A 21,692-nucleotide genomic window follows, 5' to 3' on the forward strand; every position below is an offset into this window, starting at 1 on the left:
AGCGCACAGGTATATGTCCCAGTTGAAATAAGACATGGCAAACTTTAGCTTATTTTAATATGCTTATTGTTTACTTTGAGATCAGTTTCCATTTAACCTTTCTTCTACGATACAGTAATGTGCACATGCCAGGAATAAACCCTTGATGTTATTTCCCAGTATTTGTCTACCATCTTTCCTCTGGGTAACCTGCTTGATGTCAACAATAGATGGCGCAGCATCTTTGCAAATAAAAAACCCTGATAGCCTTCAGCGTTCTCCAGAAGGGGAACCTAACCATACTACCGTTTTTGCAATGACTCAGCACTGAAGCGCAGGCAAAGCTGGTCTTGGTATAGTAATATGTCCTTTAATTCAAAACCCTTATCATGAAACTTCATTGTAGCTAGTAGTACACAAGATACAGTGTTGTTAATTCAAGGCAATATTTAACTAATTTCAGAGTTCCAATGCATTTATTCCTGATGTATTTTCACATTCATACATGAAGGCTGTATTTCTTGCATGTCACATCTAGCTGTTTATGTCTAAACATGCATGGAACCAGAAGTCCTTTGGCTGACAGTTTGTACAAGTATTTGTTCTAAATTTTTTTATGCTTTGGTTATAATCTATGCCACAGTTTTACATGAATCATGGTTTAAGGCAGATAGAGTATAGTTTTGTTTTATTCAGGAGAAAAGTTTAAAGTTTGCAAGCCTTTTCTTTTTCAGCATAACCCCCCCCCCCCCCCAAAAAAAAAAAAAAAAAAAAATCAAAATCAGTGTCTCACACCCTCTTGCTGTCTGTCATATACAAAAAGCAGCAACACTTAAGTGGCGTTCAATCCTTTATTGATATGCAACATTTGGTCACAAAAGGTTAAAACCTTAGCAGTGGGTAACAATTTTGAAACAAGGCATTTATACGATCACCTGTTTATTTTAAGGAAGCAACATTAATGGAATTGTATTGAATCATTTCTTTACTGCCCACCCCTGAGACGCAGGACAAGGTGGAGGGTGGACTCCTTCTGGATGTTGTAGTCAGAGAGGGTGCGGCCATCTTCCAGCTGCTTGCCAGCAAAGATCAGCCTCTGCTGGTCAGGGGGAATGCCTTCCTTATCCTGGATTTTGGCCTTCACGTTCTCAATGGTGTCACTGGGCTCAACCTCCAGGGTGATGGTCTTGCCTGTGAGGGTCTTCACGAAGATCTGCATGCCACCCCTGAGACGCAGGACAAGGTGGAGGGTGGACTCCTTCTGGATGTTGTAGTCGGAGAGGGTGCGGCCATCTTCCAGCTGCTTGCCGGCAAAGATCAGCCTCTGCTGGTCGGGAGGAATGCCCTCCTTATCCTGGATTTTGGCCTTGACGTTCTCAATGGTGTCACTGGGTTCAACCTCCAGGGTGATGGTCTTGCCAGTGAGGGTCTTCACGAAGATCTGCATGCCACCCCTGAGACGCAGGACAAGGTGGAGGGTGGACTCCTTCTGGATGTTGTAGTCAGAGAGGGTGCGGCCATCTTCCAGCTGCTTGCCGGCAAAGATCAGCCTCTGCTGGTCAGGGGGAATGCCTTCCTTGTCCTGGATTTTGGCCTTCACGTTCTCGATGGTGTCACTTGGCTCAACCTCCAGGGTGATGGTCTTGCCAGTGAGGGTCTTCACGAAGATCTGCATGCCACCCCTGAGACGCAGGACAAGGTGGAGGGTGGACTCCTTCTGGATGTTGTAGTCGGAGAGGGTGCGGCCATCTTCTAGCTGCTTGCCGGCAAAGATCAGCCTCTGCTGGTCAGGGGGAATGCCCTCCTTGTCCTGGATTTTGGCCTTGACGTTCTCAATGGTGTCGCTTGGCTCAACCTCCAGGGTGATGGTCTTGCCAGTGAGGGTCTTCACGAAGATCTGCATGCCACCCCTGAGACGCAGGACAAGATGGAGGGTGGACTCCTTCTGGATATTGTAGTCAGAGAGGGTGCGGCCATCTTCCAGCTGCTTGCCGGCAAAGATCAGCCTCTGCTGGTCAGGGGGAATGCCTTCCTTATCCTGGATTTTGGCCTTGACATTCTCAATGGTGTCACTTGGCTCAACCTCCAGGGTGATGGTCTTGCCAGTGAGGGTCTTCACGAAGATCTGCATGCCACCCCTGAGACGCAGGACAAGGTGAAGGGTGGACTCCTTCTGGATATTGTAGTCAGAGAGGGTGCGGCCATCTTCCAGCTGTTTGCCGGCAAAGATCAGCCTCTGCTGGTCAGGGGGAATGCCTTCCTTGTCCTGGATTTTGGCCTTCACGTTCTCGATGGTGTCGCTGGGCTCAACCTCAAGGGTGATGGTCTTGCCAGTGAGGGTTTTCACAAAGATCTGCATGTTTGCGCCTGTATAAAATTTGATGGATATCAATTAAGAATTAAAAGCAATTTAAAACATTAGACATTACTCCAACACACACACAAAACCAGATAAATATGAATAAATAGATAAAGATGAATTACTGATTAAAAAGCTCTTTACCTCCCCCCCAAAAAAAAAAATAGAAATGCATTAGGAATTACATTACTTTAAGCTCAAATATGGATTAAAGAGAAAAGCTTATTTTAAAAAAAAAAGTATTAAATAATATTACTATGAAGCGCCTAAGAATGAGAACGGCAGGAGCCATTTCAGCCCAAGCGCCATTTTGAGATCTCAGTGACCTTCCTTTTGTTCAGCAGCCGGTAATGGAGGTTACTGGAAATGTTGAGTCACTGCTGTAAGCGAACGTTACCAAAACGCTGCTACGTAACAAAAGGGTAGTAAAAAGAAAGAAAATCGACTATGAAACGACGACGAAATACGTATTAACTTTATATAAGAGAAAAATATAATTCGGAAAGACTACTGTATCGTTCAACACAATGATACTAATGCAACATATTTATTAAAAACAAACAATCGTTTCTGAATTATATCAAAAGATATAGAAATAGGAAAATACTTACGACTGGTAAGTGAGGCAAAAAACTGCTCTGTGACACAAAATCGTCTTTCTTTTTTGTTTCGCGTAGAATTGCGGGAGCAATGTCTAGCAGTGTGTTATATAGTATGGAGGTGCATACGTCATCCAGAAATCTCCATCCGCGTTAATAAGTAGTTCCCACCCTCCCAAAAGTCACCGCTTCAATATTTATAAGTCCAATATTTATAACTTAGTTGTACAATAATATATATTTTTTTAATTAATTTACTCATAAACGTAATTATTCCAAAGTCAAAGCTATTACGTTTGCAAGAATGCGCTCATAAATCATCCCCCGCGGAATGATATCATCTATGCACTACGGCTCTGGCTCCGGAATTTGCTCGAACCAGCACAGCAACGGGAATCTTCCCCGAGCTTCTGATTGGATGACACAGTTGTTTGTTTGATCAGCGATTGGTTGCTGTGTTACAGTAAGTAACGTTTCATGATAAAGTTATGGTTATGTCCAATGACTGGTTATGACAATAAGGTCAAAACAAGAAGCTTAAACGTGACATAAATCGACAAACCATTATATATATTTCAGGCTATAGAAGTATAGGCTACGTGTCACATTCAAGCGTCGCGTCATGGATATAGATTGAAAAATAAGAGTTCGCCATGTCAGAATGACTATTCGTATGACTAACACACCAAAGACTGACATGTACACTCAGGAATTCTGTTCATCTCTATCAGATATTTCAACCTTTAACAGATGGCAACGCGCTTAGTAAATGTAATAGCAGCTGACGCGACAGCAGGATATTTTAAGGCGGAAGTTCGCCTCTATGGCCGACCACATTTTATTTTTTTTTAGCAAGCCATCCTGATTACACTGCGCATCTAAATAAAAAAAAAAGAATGCGTTAATGATAAATAGTCAGGACATCAGTACAAAATACTGATTATGGGCACACCATGTATGCATAGATGCACAGTATATGCACACCTAACGTTGATGATAAGCAAGGTTTTAGCAGACCTGATGTGCTGTTTTCTGTGTTGCCAACTTATAGGGATCTGTTACTGTGTAACTTAAAATTAAGTAGCTTATTCAAATGCTAGCTTTGTTTATTTGAATCTAGTTGTTATCAGTGAAAATGTGCACATAAAAGTTACTATAAAGTAAAAGCTTGACTAGTATGTTTCTCTTTAGTCTCATGATGCACATGCACAGACAGGTCATTGTCAAGTCTCCACTGCAGAGATAAACCTGTATGAGTCATATTACCTGAGTCAGGTAATATGACACCTCTTCATTTCATTTCCATGAGCAACATCAAGAAAACACGAGTTCATCTAGTTTTGACATGTTGTCAACACCCAGTTGAGACTAGAAAATTCCAACAAGGTAAAGTCAGATTGAACATTGTAGGGAATGACTGCAGGTCATTAAGTGATATATCTGTTTAGAGCATCTAATTTTTTGTATTTCCTGGTTTCCAAAGTTTATTTCCAGGACTGTAATTACTGATCAGTGCCCACTTTTAGCACCCACCACTATTTAAGGTAGCACTATAAACTAAATCAGCCTGGGCTCATGGGGCCTTGTGGGTTTCTATTTTTGGGAGTTTGGCTATAATGCAGCTCTGAGAGCCCTGATTCAAATAAAATATGTATTTGGGTCACAGCATTCTGTTAGCCCACCCCTCTGGCACTGTGTCATATGAAACCCAACTCATGATGCACCACGCCTTTGCTTTCCAACACAGAGCAGGGCATCTGGCTGATCTAGTTCTGCCTCTGAGGAATGTGTTTGTGCAAGCCTGCTGTACCTCGCCCTGCCCTTTGTTATGTGGACTATCTCAAAGTGTTCCAGGAAAAGATTGCAAGCAGGAAGTAGGTCTGGTTAACATGGAATCAATATGTTCACACCTTGGAAAAACAAGAAATCTGACTTTTATTTTAAATATAAAATGAGCACATGAGTTGCTGTGTTTGAATCAAAAGCTTAGCTTCTGTAGGTAAAAGGTTCTTTATCAATGTAAATGTGGTTCTTATCAGAGCTGCACTTAATCAGGTTCATTGTTTTCCATGGCAGGATGACTGGAACTTTTGGTTGGGAGCTCCACGTCAGCAAGTTTCACAACTAACATGTGACACCCTTTCAACCTGAACTTTACGTAAGACTTGGATAGAGACATTCTAGCATTTTCCTTCACGTGGCTTAAAAAGGTGAATCCTTACCATTCAATTACAGCATGGACCTGGTGAAACATACAGGTGGCTGCCACTGTGGGGCTGTGCGATTTGAAGTCTGGAATTCCCCAGACCTCCATGTTTTTCATTGCAAGTATGAACAATTAATTCAATGATAGAAACTAGGTAGTAATTCTGGAACATAGCATAAACTTTCAAATATATTATTCATGCCATGTTGAAGGCATTTCAAACAATGCTGCACATACACTTTAATCCATATGAACTGATATGTTCTCTCCAGTTGCAGCATTTGCACAAAGAAGCAAAATCATCATTTCATTGTGCCAAAAAATCGCTTCACACTCTTACAGGTAAGGAACTTTGCTTGAATCGCATTGTTTTATTCAATATACAGTACTGTGCAAAAGTCTAGAGGCACCCTTATTTTTTATGTATGGCTTCCAAAGGATCCTGACTCTTTTATAATTTTTCAATGTGGTCTTAACCATTAATTCTTCAGGCTTTCTGAAGGTTGTCAAAAAGCCGGAATTAATTATTAGTGAAGCCACTTATGGCTTATGAATCTATGAATCATTCAAGCATAAAATAGCACCTAACTCAAGCTGTTAGCTAAAAACATGGAATATCTTGGCCTTAAAAAAAATTGAGGAAACTGTAAGGTGGAGGACAAAAGAATGACTGGCAGGCCTGTCTCCAGCACATGAGCAGTATCTGAAAGTCATGTTCCTAAAAAAAAAATCCCAGACAATTTTTCCTGAAGACTATTTAAATAAATTACAGGACAGTTCGTCTGGAAGAATTCAGGCTGTGTGGAAGAATAAAGGTGGCTATACCAAATACTGACTTTAAAAGTCATTCAAATCTACTTTTGCCTTATATACTGTTTCCATGTATGTTTGCACATATATTAAAATAAATTACTGCACTTATTTTTCCTAGCAAAATTAGGGTTGACTCAAGACTTCTACACTCCTGGATATTTAAAATGAACATTGAATTTTAGCATACTTTGTTTTTTTTTTTCATTCTTAGGGTTTGGAAAATCTGACCACGTACACATTTAACACTCATGTTGCAAAACACACCTTCTGTAAAACCTGTGGAGTTCAAAGTTTCTACACACCACGCTCCAACCCAGACGGATATGGTATGACCCTGACAACTCACCGACACACTTGGTCTCATGTGTTGTAAACAGAATTCAACACCCCGCTAATGTTTACTCCACACCAACCAACCCAGTTGTCTCTTTAATGTCATGTTTTTATGCTATTTGTAGCAAACAGATACTGTATGTTCACAGTGGGATTTGAATGCAAATCAAATGACAACCTTCTGTTATTCATGTCTTCATCTCAATTAGGCATTGCTCCACATTGTCTGGATCCAGGTACTGTGCACAGTGTCACAGTGGAGAACTTTTGTGGGGAGAAGTGGGAAGAAAGTATGCAAGTTCACGAAACTATCAGAGACATGTCAAAACCAGAGGAAAACTAACGCTACTGTCATATAAGAAACTTTATTTTTCAATCAGCTTGACATCAGAAACATTCAACAGTACTTTCATTGGTCTTTAAAGTAATAAAAAAAAGTCATAACCCCTTGGAAAAGCTTAAATACTCTATATTTTAATACAGTGTTGTGACTGTGTCAATAAAAGTTTTTCTGTAACAAAAAAGGATGAGAAGGTTCTTCTATTATTAAATATTATCTAAAAAATAACAGTGTGTAAGAAAAATGTATATCACCTACTGCTATTAACAGAGTATCAAAGACATTTGTAAACAGCTTCTAAATTCCCTGTAGTGTAAGAAATGTGGCAATCAGTGCATCAGAGCTTTTAATAGATCTTCAGGTTCTTTGGTCCCTGAGCAATGGTTTGGAATGTGTTTATGAACATGTAGCGTGAGAACGTGATGTAGAGGTAACGAAACCACAGCAGCTGAGTGCGATGGCACAGCATGGCAGCCTGAAAAAGACACAAAGTTGTTTTTAAGGGAGATAATACAACTCTAAGGTTGACATGTTAAAATCTCAAATAACAAACAGCCAGCAGTGGTCCAAACAGCAGCACAAGCACCAATGTACTTAGTGCCTTGACAAGGTAATTTCCATCCTCTTTATGGCTTGCTTTTTCAGCACCTACACTAACACACAAAACTGGGTTCAGTCAGAAATGTCCATGTTTTTGTAAGAAAATCAGTTTTTCGTTTACATTTAGTTACTTTGAAATTGTTAAAGGTTAATACTCGTCAGTCAGTAAACCAGCAACTCTTCCCCACATCAAGACGACATTTGACGACCTCTGTACCCCAAATGACAAGTTTTGACACCTCAGTACATATGAATAAAAATGTGGTTTGATGCCTGTTAGAACAGTTTCTGAGTTTTTCTAAGGTGAGCTGCACAGGCAGTGACGACCTTCGCTAACTTCTGATCTACTTCCAGTCATTTTGGTCTAAAAGCAGGGCTGAAACATGATAGAACCACTCATTTCTAAAAGGAGCTTCAAGAGTTACTACACCTATCAGGCTTTCAGGGGGTAAAAAAATTGATGATTATAATCCAAACCAAAGCTGTTGTTTCTGTAATCAGCACAACAAAGAGTTTATCTAATGATCACTTTTACTTATAGCTTGCATTAGGAAACAATGTATTGTTGGAACACCGGCGTGCTGAACAACAGTCTTTATTAGAAAATGTGCAATAATAATAGTGTCCAATACTTATACACTTATTCTTCATTTTATTACTAAGTTAAGTTACAATGTTGTGTCGTGTTGTATGTAGTGCCGCCGTGGGACAGTTTTCCAATTTCATTGTACTATTGTACTATTGTACAGGGGTGCACATAAGTGGTCCGCAGGTGCGCATGCGCTGTCAAAATAAAAAATGCGCACCAAATAAGAAGTTGTCTGCTAGAGTGGGATTGTCACGGCATATTCTGCACCACATTCATTCACGTTCATCATTTGTTTGAAGCCAGCTCACCTCCTGCAACCACTTTTCCGAGAATACGCGCTTCTTTTTTTCTTTGGAGGTGGAGGAACACCAAAGTAATTGCTTAAAGGAGCTTGCTTCTTCGACATCTTTAAGATTTCTGAACAAATGTCTGTCCTCCTCCAGAAAATCTTATGTACGCAAACGCGCGTTGCAACTTCTTATCTGGTGCGCGTTCTTTATTTTGACAGCGCATGCGCACCTGGGGACCACTTATGTGTACCCCTGACTATGTATGACTATGCAATGACAATAAAGAGTTATCTTATCTTAAATGCAGATATTTTATTGGAAAACATTATTTGTAATAATGATTCCATTAATCATTGTCCAGGAGGCACCCTGTTCAGAAGTCTGAACCACCTTAACTGACTCCTTTCGATGTGGGGGAGTAGCGGCTCTACTATCAGGCCCTCCCAAATGACCGCACTTCTCGCTCTACCTCTGAGAAAGAGTCCAGCCACCCTTTAGAGGATGTTCATCTCTGCAGCTCGTATCTGCGATCTCATTCTTTTGGTCACTACTCAGAGCTCGCGGTTGTAGATCAATCGATAAATCAACAGGTTTGCTCTCTCGTCACCACTACAGATGACTACAGTGCGTGGATCACTGCAGACACGCCCAATCTGCCTGTCGATCTCCCAGTCCATTCTCCCCTCAGTCACATTAACAGCAGTGTCATGTTATCTAATATAACATGAAAACATTTCCAACAGTTTCATGTTAGATAAAATGAAACTGTTGGAAATGATAACAGATAATTGACAAATGTGCTTTTCCTTCAAAAACAGGGACAGTTTGAGTGTTAGTGTAGACTGTACATGATCTTATTAGAGTGTGCACTTCTCAGAGTAGAGAACATAAAGTCCTGCCAACACACAGTCTCTACTTGGAGGCTTACTTTGGCTTGCTTGTAGGGCTTTGAGCCTATAATACAGCAGACACATGAGGGCAGAAACCAGCTGAGGGGAACATCCAGGAAGGAGATGTACTTCCTGAGAAGGCCAACGGTCACCAGGGAGAGCAAAGTGCAGTCTGGGAGGAAAGACAGAGCTGTTAATGTTTTTAAATGCTTACTTCAGAAGCATACAATTAATGAGGCCATCGTCCAGGCGCCACGCCAGCACAACGTCATCGTTTGTGATACAGTTCATTTGAAGTGAGAATGCCTGGTACTGCTATGCTACACAAAAACGCAAACTGTCAGTACTTCTTTCAGTTATTGTTTTGTGGCAGAAACACGTGAACCTTAGAGGTTTAGGAAAAGAGCAGGGAGCTTTGTTTTACAGCTGAGTGACGAGGATTAATGTCACTCTGAATTCTCATCTACTTCCCCTTTACTGTAAGACCAGTCTAACAGCTGAGGTGTAAATTCCTACTAACAAAGAACCAGTTAATGGCATGCTGCTGGTCAAGATCATCCACTGAGCTCATGTGGGCAAAGCGGATTGACGAGCTTCTACCATAGAAACAAGTGTGTTTGTGTTTATGGTGTGGGTTCATGATTACCTGAATGTCTGTTTCTTATCACCTCTCTCCTCAAACATTTATGCTTTGATATGGCCTGTGGGCTGTAATGTTTATCAGATAAGCAAATAAGGTTGTGTAGCATGCCCCCCCACCTCACTGTCCTACTTTTCCTTCTACATTCTGTTAGAAAGAATTCCCAGAATTTATCACCACGAGAACTTAGAAACACAAAGTGAAAATCTAGTCATTTTGGAAATTCCTTTAAATAAATAAAATAAAAAAAGATTCCTCTTAAAGAAACACAAAAGACATTCTAATATCTGCGGTCAACAAGTCTTCAGAAGTTTGATGGTACATTCTTATCACATTTAGAGTTCAGGTCCAATTCATTCTTCACGCTGCCACCAACAGACCAGCGCCTTTAGTGGAGATACAATGCTCATGGGGGTTTATGAACAGTAGAGGGCGCTGTACTTCAACAAACCAGCCAGTGTACTTAGCATGGTTCTCTGCAAAAACGCAGCTGGAGAGGTGGCGTTTCCCCTGTGAAAGAACTTTGCATTTGAATATAAAGTGCTACCTAAAGCTTTCATGGTGATGAACATATTCACAGCAAGCATACTGTACTGTAAGCAGGATAAAGTACCCCAAGAATTACTTTTACAGACGACTGTTCTGAGAGTGATCGGTGAATCTAACGCTCCTAAGCTTAGAAACCTCTTAAAAGTTCTCCCAGTGTCAAACCTACCATTGGGTACTTCTCCAGTGGAAGCGAGATGCCTGTAAGACAAAAAAAGTGAACATCAGTGCTGCACACAGAAAATGTCATGGAAGTGGCCACTCTGCGTGTGTGTGTGTCGAAGGATATATCAAATGCTGGGAGGTTTTTGGAAGTTTTCCTCCACTTGCATTTTTTTATGCAATGGTTATTAACACGCTGACAAAAAACGACAGCACACTGTCAAGATTTAGAGGCTGTGAAACTTGCACTCAGCCTCTCCCCCCTTTGTGTTCCAGTCAAATGGGAATTTCCAGATTTGATCTGGAGAGCACAAATCTCATTAAGGCCCACAAATGAACAGAGAGCCTTATGAGAGAAAAGAGCACGGCTCGCTGCACAGACAGGTAAGTGTGGTACAGGGACTGCGATGTTCTCTTCAGTGTGCAAAACACTTTTTCTTTTCTTTTTCTTTTTTTTTAAACCAACAGTCTGATGCAACTTCTTGCTTGGCCGGCCTCTCCAAACCAAAGCTGCCCTCCCACCTCACCACTTCAGGGACAGGATTTACTGTTGCTCGCTGGGAGCAGAGCCGAGTGCCTCTGAGGACTCTGTTTGGATGACCTCTCAGCTATGTAACAGACCAATTCTGAAAAACATGGTGTGTGTGTGTGTACTTGTGGGGAAACATTTGGAACGATGGATGTTGATGTGGGTCCAAATGTTCAGCATTTTCCTGGATTGTGTTTAATGATAGCAGGGTGAATTGCTTTCTGTGTTTAAGTCACAGAGTATCCCCTCAAAATGGCATCTTAAAGTTAAGGAACTGAATAAAATAAATAAAAAGGTTTTCCTGATGGCAAAAATCTTTAAAGTCTTTCCTGTACCTGACGGCGTTATAGATAGCTATGTGATTGGCATGGCCGCTCACGCCGCTTCCATCGAAGGTCAGCACCTGAAACAACAAAATATGTCACTGTGTGGGTGAAAAGCCAGAGTCTGGGTATCTAGAAGCTGAGGCAAAGGCAGCGAGAAAGATTTTCTTAGGTTTCTGTGTGTGACTGTGGAGGCTTTTTGGCAGCCGACAACCGATATTTAAAAGCCTTTTTTGTGCATGCATGCTTGCGCACCAGAGGAAACAGGTGAAAAAAAAAATCAGGTCAAAGGGAAGAGAACAAAACTCAACTAAAAGACTTGAAATGTTTGCTCTGCTCAGGCGATATTCTACCATGACTTTGCAATCAAGCACAAGTTTAAGCAGCCAAACCAATATGTTATAAATAACGCATGATCTTTGCATCTAAGTGCAAAAACAGTTCAACCAAAGAAACAACATCATTCAGTTGGAAAAAAGGAAATGGAAGTCTGTTTCCTCTGTGCTTTCCCCTGCTTATATTCATTAGAGAAAATGTTTTCTTTGCAACTGAAAGGACTCTTTAAGTTACTTTTTCACTAAAGGTGCTTTTGGCTGTGGCGCGTGACAGGATGGGAGGAGACTGCCTGTTTGTTTGTTATCTTTGATAGCCAAAAAAGATCAGCAGCTAAAGCAGAATAACTCAGTTGTGCTTCTCCATTTTCTACCATGAAGACCCCCACCCCACGCCATTACTGCTGCTGTACTTTCTGTGACTATTTTTGTTGTTGCTGAGAAAGAAATTGTCCAATTCTCAGTTTACATCATTCCCATTAACTAATAGTGCGGAACTGCATTGAGTATGATAAGAATCTCTGCATACACACAGAGCACAGGCCATTTTCCCCTGGCTTCAAGGAGCCTCAAAATGCAGTCTAGTTAGAACTGAAAAGGATGGCAGCTGACAAGGTTATTATGCAGACCACCGTGAAACTGGGATAATCAACAAGGAAGCTGTGGTCCCAAAACACAATGTACTAAGAAAACAATACAGTACATGTATTTCTAACTCATAATGGCGGGGAAATTGTGCGGTGACACCGAACAGGAAATGACACAAAAGCCACTTCTTTGAAAGGCATGAACCAAACACAGAGTGGGGTGTACCATGTTGATGGAGTGAGCTCTTATGTGCTTCAGGATTTCAGAGGAGACCAATGAGACGCTCCATTCTGCTTTGGGATCATCTGGGAGTTTTCTGTAGGGCAAAAAAAAAGGAAGAAAGGGACTGCGGTTATGTGTCCAGTCAGTATTAAAACAAGAGTTATACAGTGTCTGCTTTGTAACCAGTTTGAACATTCAACACAGCTTTTATTTTTTAAAAAAAGAAGGGCTGTTGTAGAATGCAAACATGTGGGAGCGCTGGGAAATACAGAGGTTATGGGTCTGAAGGCCCTTAGCATTGTGTATATCTGAAACGCCTGGAGTTTCCACAGAGTGCACATCAAACATCACACTTGGCCTGCTGACTCTCTTGGCCCACTAACATGCACACTCCCTTTAGGCTATAAAACGGAAGCACTGCTTTCTATGTTGTTCAATGTCCTAAACTCGAGAGACAGAGAAAAAAACACACAAAAACACAATATAAACACACTCACTTGCCACTGCATTAGGTACACCTGCTCATTAACATAAATATCTCATTAACCGATCCCTCAGTGTATTTAACCTTGTAGACACGGCCAAGATGACCTGCAGAAGTTCAAACTGAGCATCAGAATGGGGAAGAAATGTGATTTTAGTTACTTTGAACATGGCGTGGTTGTTGGTGCCAGATGGCCATAAACGGCTTATTTGTCCTGCATGAGTATCTCTACAGTTTACAAAGAATAATCAGAGAAAATGTCCAGTGAGCAGTTGTCCACTGGGTGAAATTTCTTGTTGATGTCAGAGCAGAATGGCTAGAAGACTGTTTGAAGCTGCTAGGAAGGCAACAGTAACTAAAATAAGCACTCATAATAACCATAGTATGCAGAAGAGCATCTCTGAATGTGCTGCATGTTGAATCTTGAAGCAGATGGGCTCCAGCAGCAGAAGAACACAATAAGCGCCACCATCCCATGAGCATCGTTTAAATGTCAAAGGCCACCCGTGTTTGTTGCTGACCATGTCCATCCCTTTCTGAGTTATCCTGTTGGCTGCTTCTAGCAGGATAACTCAACATGTCACAAAGCTCATATCATGACCTTGACAATGAGTTCACTGCACTCAATGGCCTCCACAGTCACCAGATCCCAGTCAAACCTTCGTGATGTGGTGAAAGGGTAGATTTGCATGCTGGATGTACAATCGACAAATCTGCAGCACTTGTGTGATGCTGTCATTCCGATATGGACCAGAATATCTGACAAATGTTTCTAGCACAAGGTAAACTTGTGGCATGTACAAAGTACATGTACAAAGGCGGGGAAGAAATAAAAATATTTAGAACAGTAGTTTATAGATTGACTTTGTTTTTTCTTTCAAGGGAAACGTATAGATAGGGAGATACATCAATGCCATGACATACTGTTGTACACTTGGGCTAACATGTGGGTGGAACATGTGAGACTGCATGCATGCATGCAAGTATGTAGAGCCAGTTGCCAACATTTCTTAAGTTAAAAACAGCAAACATTTGCCACCTGCATATTCTCCAGTATGAACATTTTTGAGTCTGTTTACAGGATGAAAGAAGGTGAAATACATACACATTGTTCTCAAATCCAATATTCAGATTTCCATGTATTGTGTAAATTTGTGTAACATTTTTTCTTATTTCATTTTAATTGTATTAGTGAAGATACAAAGTAAAAATGTACCTATTTTGCAAAGTTGAAAAACATTCCAAGAATTCCTGAATCTGGAGCTCCATAAGTTAATCACTTCTAAATTGGGCCAAGCCCCATCTCTGGTAAAATTTGCACCCAAAGCCATCCAGAACATTTGGAGATTGATAGTTTGTCTCCTTGGCAACTAACTAATTGAGGAAATCACCAGCTGATTAACTGTTAGCTGCAGGCTTGTATATAGACCGTGCATGGAATGGGGGTAGGTGCGGCTGTGTTTCAGCAGCTGCGTCCCTCCCCTTCATTGCTAACAATGAGCAACGAGTGATCAGGCTCTGCTGTAAGAGGTGGAGGATGGGGTTGGGTTGGAGGGCTGACTGTGTCATCAGAAGGAGGGACAGAGGGTCAGGAGCTCACAGATAGTTTAAAACTGTCTGTCTTCGAGTGAATGCCCCACTCTTGCACTTGGATACCAGTGACCTACATTTAATAAGAGCAGTGTGTATGGACCTGCTTTGGGCTAAAAGAGAATAAAGCCAGAGTGAGATATTCATGATGCATTATTCTCACTGCTGCATTTAATCGTTTATTACTCAAAACATTTTTGAATGACTCTCGATAACTGTAGCTGTGCGAAAGCTGGGAGAGGAAGCAGGAGAGAAGAAAAAAAAAGAACAACAAAAGATAAAAGACACCTGACCTTTCTCAAGCAGGATGTAGGCTGAGTGTCAGCTTTGCCATGGCAACAGTGCAAAATGTCCTAAAGTAACCTCCCCAGCTCCCTTTTGCAGCTTTGCATGTGGATGTCTAATTGCTTGCAGGCATCTGTATGCAGTTGTTGAACTTTGGCCCACTAAAGGGATTCTGTGTGTGTGTGTGTGTGTGAGTGTGTCAGAGAGGGCTTGTTTAGTCTGGTCACATGGACCACAGGTCTATGCAACTGCCAGACTTCTGTCCACACAGTCAGATTATATGTCCTGCTGGGAATGGCTGAGATGCCACTACGCGCCAATTGTACGCCCCTAATATCCCCGTGTAATAAGGCAGTTACAACTATAGTAACAACACTAGCTCACACGTGACGTTTCATTATAATTTACAGACATGTGCGGCTGCAGGTATGGCCAATATTTACCCATATTTAACTACTTGCAGAAAAAGAACCATGATGGAATAGGTGTGTGCTATTCACCATGGAAATTATTATCTTACTGTTGTTTTGGAAGTAATTTTTGCAGAAAAAGAGGGATTTAATGTGACAAAATTCAAAATTTGTTGTTGGCTGCAAGGTTCGGTGAATGGAAAACTAACAGTGTGACTACACAGACGCCGGTCTGTGCTGCTGACAAATGAATCTTGAGTAAAAGTATAGCCAGAGGTCAGTGGCAGGGCTGGAACATCTCATCACGGTTTAATTGGCCCTGCCATGAGCTTATAAATCAGCCAGGACTATTTTTAACCACTGATCAATGTATATTTAATGCTTGTGTGTGGATGTGCTGTCTCTGCTTGCGAGTACCACTTACCTTTCCTGAAACTTGTGCTGAGCTCTGTGTTTACATGACTACAGAGAACTACACTAATCCAATTGACAACAGACGCTATTAGTTGATTGTTTACTTCTGCGAGAAGCTTTCTGAGTACACGTGAAATATGTTAACAGGGAAGTACAATTATTGAAGTCACAAAGAAATGAGGTGAGCCAGACAGAGTGAGACTTCACTTTAGTCTGATGGATAATGTCATGAAGAAGAAGAATGGCTGAATTTGTGCAGCGAGCAGCTATAATCAAGTTCCAGGGAGCAGAAAGAGGTAATGCAAGTGGAGAGGCAGCAGAGCGTGCTCAGATTGAGCTTGATCACAAAGGCCCCAACATGCACCGGGGCCCCTAGATACTGTCAACACAGCTGTCCTATTCAGTGTGCACTAAAGGGAAAATCATAATGTAAAGAAGAAGGCTCATGTTATTCCTGTGATCTTGGAGAACACTGATACAGTTGTGAGTGAGTACCATCAAAATCTGACATATAAAAAACACAATCCTACGGCCTTCTTAAAAAACAGAAAATCCAACAGGGCCCACTCAATCTTAAATCTTCACTCTAATCAAAGTACAAGAGAGAGTGATGTATTTCCTTAAAAAAATGTAATTCAAATATACATAAACAACAGAGGCCGTAGGTTAAAAATTGCTAAAGCTACCCAGTCACATGCAAAGTGTTACTCACCTGCCACTGGGGAACAAACTTCAAAAGAAGAGCAGTAAATTTAGGTCAGAGTAATGAGTAATATCACAAAATCACCACCAAATATAACTACAGCCCACCTGCAGTACCGTTGTGGCCCACCAGGAGGCCCCACCCCAATTTTTGAGAATCACTGATGTGGACAATAAAGTAAAGCCATACTAGAAGTGCCAGAAACTGCAGTTCTTTCTATTTGACACTTGAGGCTGGCTTCAAAAGTGAGTCATTCCAATAAATATCCATATGGAAATAACCAACTTCAGAGATGAAACTGATATGTTTACAAGCTGATCTAAAAATGATTTTGGTTGTCATTGCCAAGTTTCCCCTTTGTAACAACTGATGACTTCCTATAAGCAAGCACTTGGTGACAGTGGGAAGGAAAAACTCCCTTTTAACAGGAAGAAACCTCTGGAAGAACCGGGCTCAGAGGAGGGGCAGCCATCTGCTGTGACCAGTGGGAGTTATTATGTACAATCAGCACATTATTTAGTGTTAGTTAGCTAGTGGTTGCATTACAAAAGGAGCCACATCGAACAATAATCCAACAAAAACTCTGTGGCTCTAAACATCAGCTATTTTCCCCAATGACTAAAGCATATGGAATCAATGTTTCACAGCTGGAGGGACCAAAAACAGAAGAATTGTAATATTTCTTTATATCCATTGGATCTTTCCCAATCCTCTCTAATATAACACAGCAACTTTGTGAAAAAGGCTCAAAAATTACTGAGAGGCTGAACCCAAGTATGCATACTTTTCTGACACACTGATGTACAAAAGAATTCACTTATTAAAACCTGCACAAAATAATCAACCAATTAAATAAATCATTCTGCTCACTTCCCCCCTTACTTCCTTGTTTGGAGGGGATCAGGTGCTTAATATCAGCTATCAGTATCACTCCCTGTACCCATCTGACAAACCACATAATGATCGCCAAACAAATTTATTTTAGTGAGATTTACAATGACATATATGTGTTCACATGAGTATCCAATATTTATGAATATTAGAAACACACCTCAGTATAAAAAATAGATTCTAAAATTAGGCAAACGTGAAGATTATAAGCTTAATGCGGCTAAAAGATGTGCACAAATAGACACACACTGATTCTCCTATTCAAATCGTAGAAAAAAGCCTCTAAATCTGATGGCTACATAGCCCTATCCTTGCTGAGATTATGCCTAAAAGACAGCACTGCCTGTGTAATTGAGCACTGTTTGACTATTGTGTGTTAGATTTCAAGCTTTGAACTTGAACAGAGGGGGTTAAGAGCAAAAAGCCAAAGACTGGCTAGCTGTGTACAGACACACTAAGGGAAAAACATTTTGGAATGACCTACATTAGCAGTGCTTACAGCGTGGCCAAAATGTATCCCACAGTCCTTGGCAGTTGCCTTCAGTAGACATGGACAAGAGGAGGAGGGGTGGGATAGATCGAGAGAGCACGAGAGAGGCTGACTGTCAGAGAGTGGAACTCAGGCTCTTAAAGTGCTGATTAGGTGTGTGTTTTGGGCAAACAACAAAATACAAAGAAAGGGAAAATGGGCCACACTCCAGTTCAGCAGACGTGCAGAGAGCCCTAAGATCAAAGTTCAGCTATATTTTGTGTGTACAAGATGATAAAATGGGAAGTGTGTGCATGCGAGTTCAAAAAAAGCACACACACACACACAATACTCTCCAGGGCAGACAACCTGGGCAGTCTGCCAGCTTATAACTGAGTTCCAGGTTAGTGCAGAGTTCATACAGCTCTCCTGGTGAGCCAACATGGAGACACTCACATGTAGGCAGCCCTGATGTTCTTAGAAACCACAACATTTTCAAGAAAAGCTGCACAGTTGATCCACAGGAGAGGGGAAAACAATACTCTTTACCATTACCTTTTCTGTGTAACTTGACCTCGCCAGCAGGCAGAGACAGACGACTTTCATTTGCTGACTAAAATCCTTATGATGCACGGCTTTTGCTTCTATTGTGCTTTTAGCTGTAGCATAACCTGTTCTGTGTTTCTGCAACAAAACTGGAATGAACGGGCATCTTTCTTTCCGCAAGAAAATTGTTGTGCCACCAAAGAGTGACACAGTTCTCTTTAACCTCTGCCTCCCTGAGACACACGTTTTTATAGATTTTCCAGTGGAACTAGCATTACTAAAAGGACCACCTCGTACACATCACTGAACCTTTAATTGACATAAATGTCAAGTTTTGAACACAATACTGAAGAATAAAGGGCTTTATTTAGGTCGCGTCCCATTTTATATAATTTAATTCCGTACTCAGGAGAAAAATATCATCATGCAACTAACATAATAAAACTTCCAACAAATACTTTCAGCTCCGGTACAGACATCCCAGTGTGCCCAGTTATTTTTTCCCAGGGATCGCTAACTAATCCTTTGTGACTGCTTAAACAGGCTGATTGATTGCTCTGGGTGTACAAACAGGCAAATATTCTTCTAAAGACTTTCAAAAGTAACGAAAAAGATACTTAAATGATAATTTGTTCTAGAAATACTTGACTCTTTCAAAGATGCACATTTAAATAGATCTGTATATACAAGCTGTAAATGGATAAAAGGATCAATAGACTGATTCCGTGATGGAATTTTTAAGGTCTTTAAAGAGCCTTTTGTCCCACAGGGCTGACCCATCGCTGCCTCCAGAGCCTACTCATATATTTCCCCTGTGACACAAAGGTAATATATCAGGTCAGGCTACATCAGAGCTGTCACAGTGAGAATGGGAGGGTTGTGATTTGTGGTCAACTCTCTTATTTGTTCTTATAGACACTGGTTGGCAGGGAAGGGGTGATGAGCTCCAGCAGGAACACATGCTGAGACCCGACTCCTTAATTGAAGGCGGCATACATCAATGGACAACGCACACATCTGTATATTTAGTGGCACAAACTCCCTGATTGTGAAAGGCAAAAAACTGAATGACTGTTATTTTTATGTTGCATGCTTGGGGTAGATGGCTTCTTACTTGTGGTTTACTATGATGATTCTGGACGCTGGTATCCCCAACACGGCACAGCTGTTCAGAAGTTCTTTTTTACGCTGAGCTCCTTGATTGTAGTAGTTTCCTGTGTAACATGTAGAGGTCACATTAGATGTTAGATATGGTATTATCACAGTAGATTATGTAAAAATAGCCGTTTTTATAGTTTTAAATATGGGGGTGGCGTACAGATGGCCTCTGGAACAGGACTGGGGTTTCCCAAAGAGAACTCTGAACAACAGCCATGTTTCTTGTTCTTGTACCACTTATTGGGAAGCTTTGATTGCACTTCTGGTACCTGACAACTTGTTTTTAACTTAAGCAGTGCTTGTCACAAAGGATGTAGGCTTAAGGTAGGTACTAAAATCATTCAAAATTCAAAAACAAAACAGAAGAAGAAGAAGTAAAATAAAAAGAGGGACAAGCCACACAGACAACAGGGAGGTGTGCAAAGACATACAGAAAAGGAACATAGTTCACAACATAAGGGAAGGTATGAAGGTACATCGATTATGTTCTCTTTCAGTTCTTATACTTTTTTTTTTATATTTCAAACCAAATTGCAAAAAATTGGGACTGCTGTCTGAAATGTGAATAAAAACAGAATGCAATGATTTGCAAATCTCCTAAACCCATATTTTCTTCACTATAGAAGACAGGTAATATATTATATGTTTAAATAGAGGGATTTTACTATTTCATGAAAAATATCAGCTCATTTTGAATTCGATGGCAGTAACATGTCAGAAAAAAGTTGGAAGGGGGCAACATAGGGGTAAAAATGTAAGTAGTTCTAAAAAAAACTAATGGAGAAACAAACTGCAATTAATTAGGTTAACTGGCAAGAAGGAATGAACGTGGATGGGTATAATAAGAAATATTAAAGAGGGAGTTTCTCTGAAGTAAAGATGAGCAGAACTTCCATTGTCTGCAAAACTATGTTTTCAAATTGTGAAACAATTTCAGAATAATGTTTGTCATCATAAAATTATGAAACGCAGCTGTCTTCTCTGGGCCAAAGCTGATTTAAAATGGACTAAGGAAACTTGTAAAGTTACTGTGATTACTGCTTGTTGTTAAAAGAAAAAGAGGGGATAGTGTATAGTAATAAACATTGCCCTGTCCCATTTTTATTGAGAAGTCTTACTGCTGTCATATTCAAAGTGATTTTTTTAAGTGTATATTTTCTCAGCTTAAACATCTGATATGTTTTCTATGTTCTATTATGCGTAAAATATGGTTTTGATCTTAGCAAATCACTGAATTGTGTTCTAACGTTTTACACAGCATTTTAACTTTTTAGGAATTGGTGTTGTACTCCTGAAAGATGCATGAGCACTTGGTATTCTTGTAGTGTAATAATTGCTGGAAAATTAAGGAGCTCCTGTATGTCTGCAGAGCATTGCATGCACTCAAACGGGATGGATAAATCATTAAATGTGCTTGAAGTTACGGTTTGTTCACTCATTTCTCCTCTGCCTGGATCTGCTCTGTGTGCATACATTTATGTAGGATTTGAGGTGTGGTGACAAATAAGAACAACAAGGAGCAGAGGAGAAAAGCTAGTGTGACCTTAATTGACAGTAAAACAAACAAACAAACAAAAAAGCGGGTACAAGTCTTTAATTGGTCTATATATAAATATATGGTTCTATCCGATTAGCAGGTAGAACCACTTTTAATTTTAATTTTCTGTATCTATATATTGTTTTTTTTTTTCTTGAGTATGCAAATATGAGTGTGCTGTCATCGTACCTTCAGACAAACAGAGCAAATGTACGGTGGCATTTAATTCAATGAGTCGTATGATCGTTGGCGCGAAGAACATACACTCGTCATCCGGATGCGCAGTTACGACCAGAGCTCTGATATTCTCGCCGTTTGTTTCTCTGCTTGATGGAGCATTCAATGCACGCTTCAACGACTTCACCAAAGTCCGCCGATGTCGAAAAAAAATGCATTTTATCAAAGCCAAATAGGACAAAATTATGATGACAGCCAAGTACAAAGTCATTATTTTGACCGTTACCGCATAAAATCCGTGTAAAAACAAAAGCCTGAAGTGTAAATGGTTCCATGTGTACCCCCCCCCCCCCCTAAAACAACACCCCCCGCGCAGTCTTTTAACTGTTCCTAACGTTAGGCATGTATTAATTAACTCAACAACTGGAAGTATAACTCAATTCAACAAGCATGGGTTCACATGTTTATTCCCACGATTGCCTTATTTTTTGTACTAATTGCAGTCTCGGTGACTTTTATTTTCGTTTCACTTTAAATAGATATATAATGAGAACGCAAGACAGAATAATTTTCTGGCTTGTCTGAACAAATATAAGAAGGAACACGTTTATATCGTTGTATAAATCGAGAGAAATAATCGTTTCTGAAAAGTGAAATAAAGAAAAAAACACTGAGAACATTATCGTGT

The 21,692-nt window shown here is 40.5% G+C and overlaps 3 protein-coding genes across 5 annotated transcripts; 1 reads left to right on the forward strand and 2 right to left on the reverse strand.

The window, feature by feature from the left end:
* Nucleotides 1-816: 816 nt before the first annotated feature.
* On the reverse strand, nt 817-3,085 carry LOC146509528 (polyubiquitin-C). The gene is made up of 2 exons (XM_085175578.1): nt 2,950-3,085; nt 817-2,346 (listed from the first exon to the last, which is right to left on the reverse strand). The coding sequence occupies exon 2, from the start codon at nt 2,336-2,338 to the stop codon at nt 965-967; it is 1,374 nt and encodes a 457-aa protein (XP_085031704.1). The 5' UTR covers nt 2,339-2,346; nt 2,950-3,085; the 3' UTR covers nt 817-964.
* A 200-nt stretch (nt 3,086-3,285) lies between these two features.
* On the forward strand, nt 3,286-6,813 carry cenpv (centromere protein V). Of its 3 annotated transcripts, XM_085175590.1 has the most exons (7): nt 3,382-3,400; nt 4,685-4,811; nt 5,014-5,095; nt 5,173-5,265; nt 5,416-5,485; nt 6,168-6,282; nt 6,499-6,813. In XM_085175590.1, the coding sequence occupies exons 4-7, from the start codon at nt 5,174-5,176 to the stop codon at nt 6,630-6,632; spliced, it is 411 nt and encodes a 136-aa protein (XP_085031716.1). In that variant the 5' UTR covers nt 3,382-3,400; nt 4,685-4,811; nt 5,014-5,095; nt 5,173; the 3' UTR covers nt 6,633-6,813. The 3 variants fall into 3 exon arrangements, with proteins under 3 accessions (XP_085031715.1, XP_085031716.1, XP_085031717.1); XM_085175589.1 differs by lacking the exon at nt 4,685-4,811 and having other exon boundaries at nt 3,286-3,400; XM_085175591.1 differs by lacking the exons at nt 3,382-3,400; nt 4,685-4,811 and adding an exon at nt 3,414-4,323.
* pigl (phosphatidylinositol glycan anchor biosynthesis, class L) lies at nt 6,636-21,332 on the reverse strand. The gene is made up of 7 exons (XM_085175583.1): nt 21,017-21,332; nt 19,247-19,346; nt 12,344-12,434; nt 11,211-11,278; nt 10,354-10,385; nt 9,037-9,170; nt 6,636-7,104 (listed from the first exon to the last, which is right to left on the reverse strand). The coding sequence occupies exons 1-7, from the start codon at nt 21,273-21,275 to the stop codon at nt 6,976-6,978; spliced, it is 813 nt and encodes a 270-aa protein (XP_085031709.1). The 5' UTR covers nt 21,276-21,332; the 3' UTR covers nt 6,636-6,975.
* Between the last annotated feature and the right edge of the window lie 360 nt (nt 21,333-21,692).

The sequence above is a fragment of the Neolamprologus multifasciatus genome, chromosome 10 (assembly GCF_963576455.1).
Source record: "Neolamprologus multifasciatus chromosome 10, fNeoMul1.2, whole genome shotgun sequence".
Lineage (NCBI taxonomy): Eukaryota > Metazoa > Chordata > Actinopteri > Cichliformes > Cichlidae > Neolamprologus > Neolamprologus multifasciatus.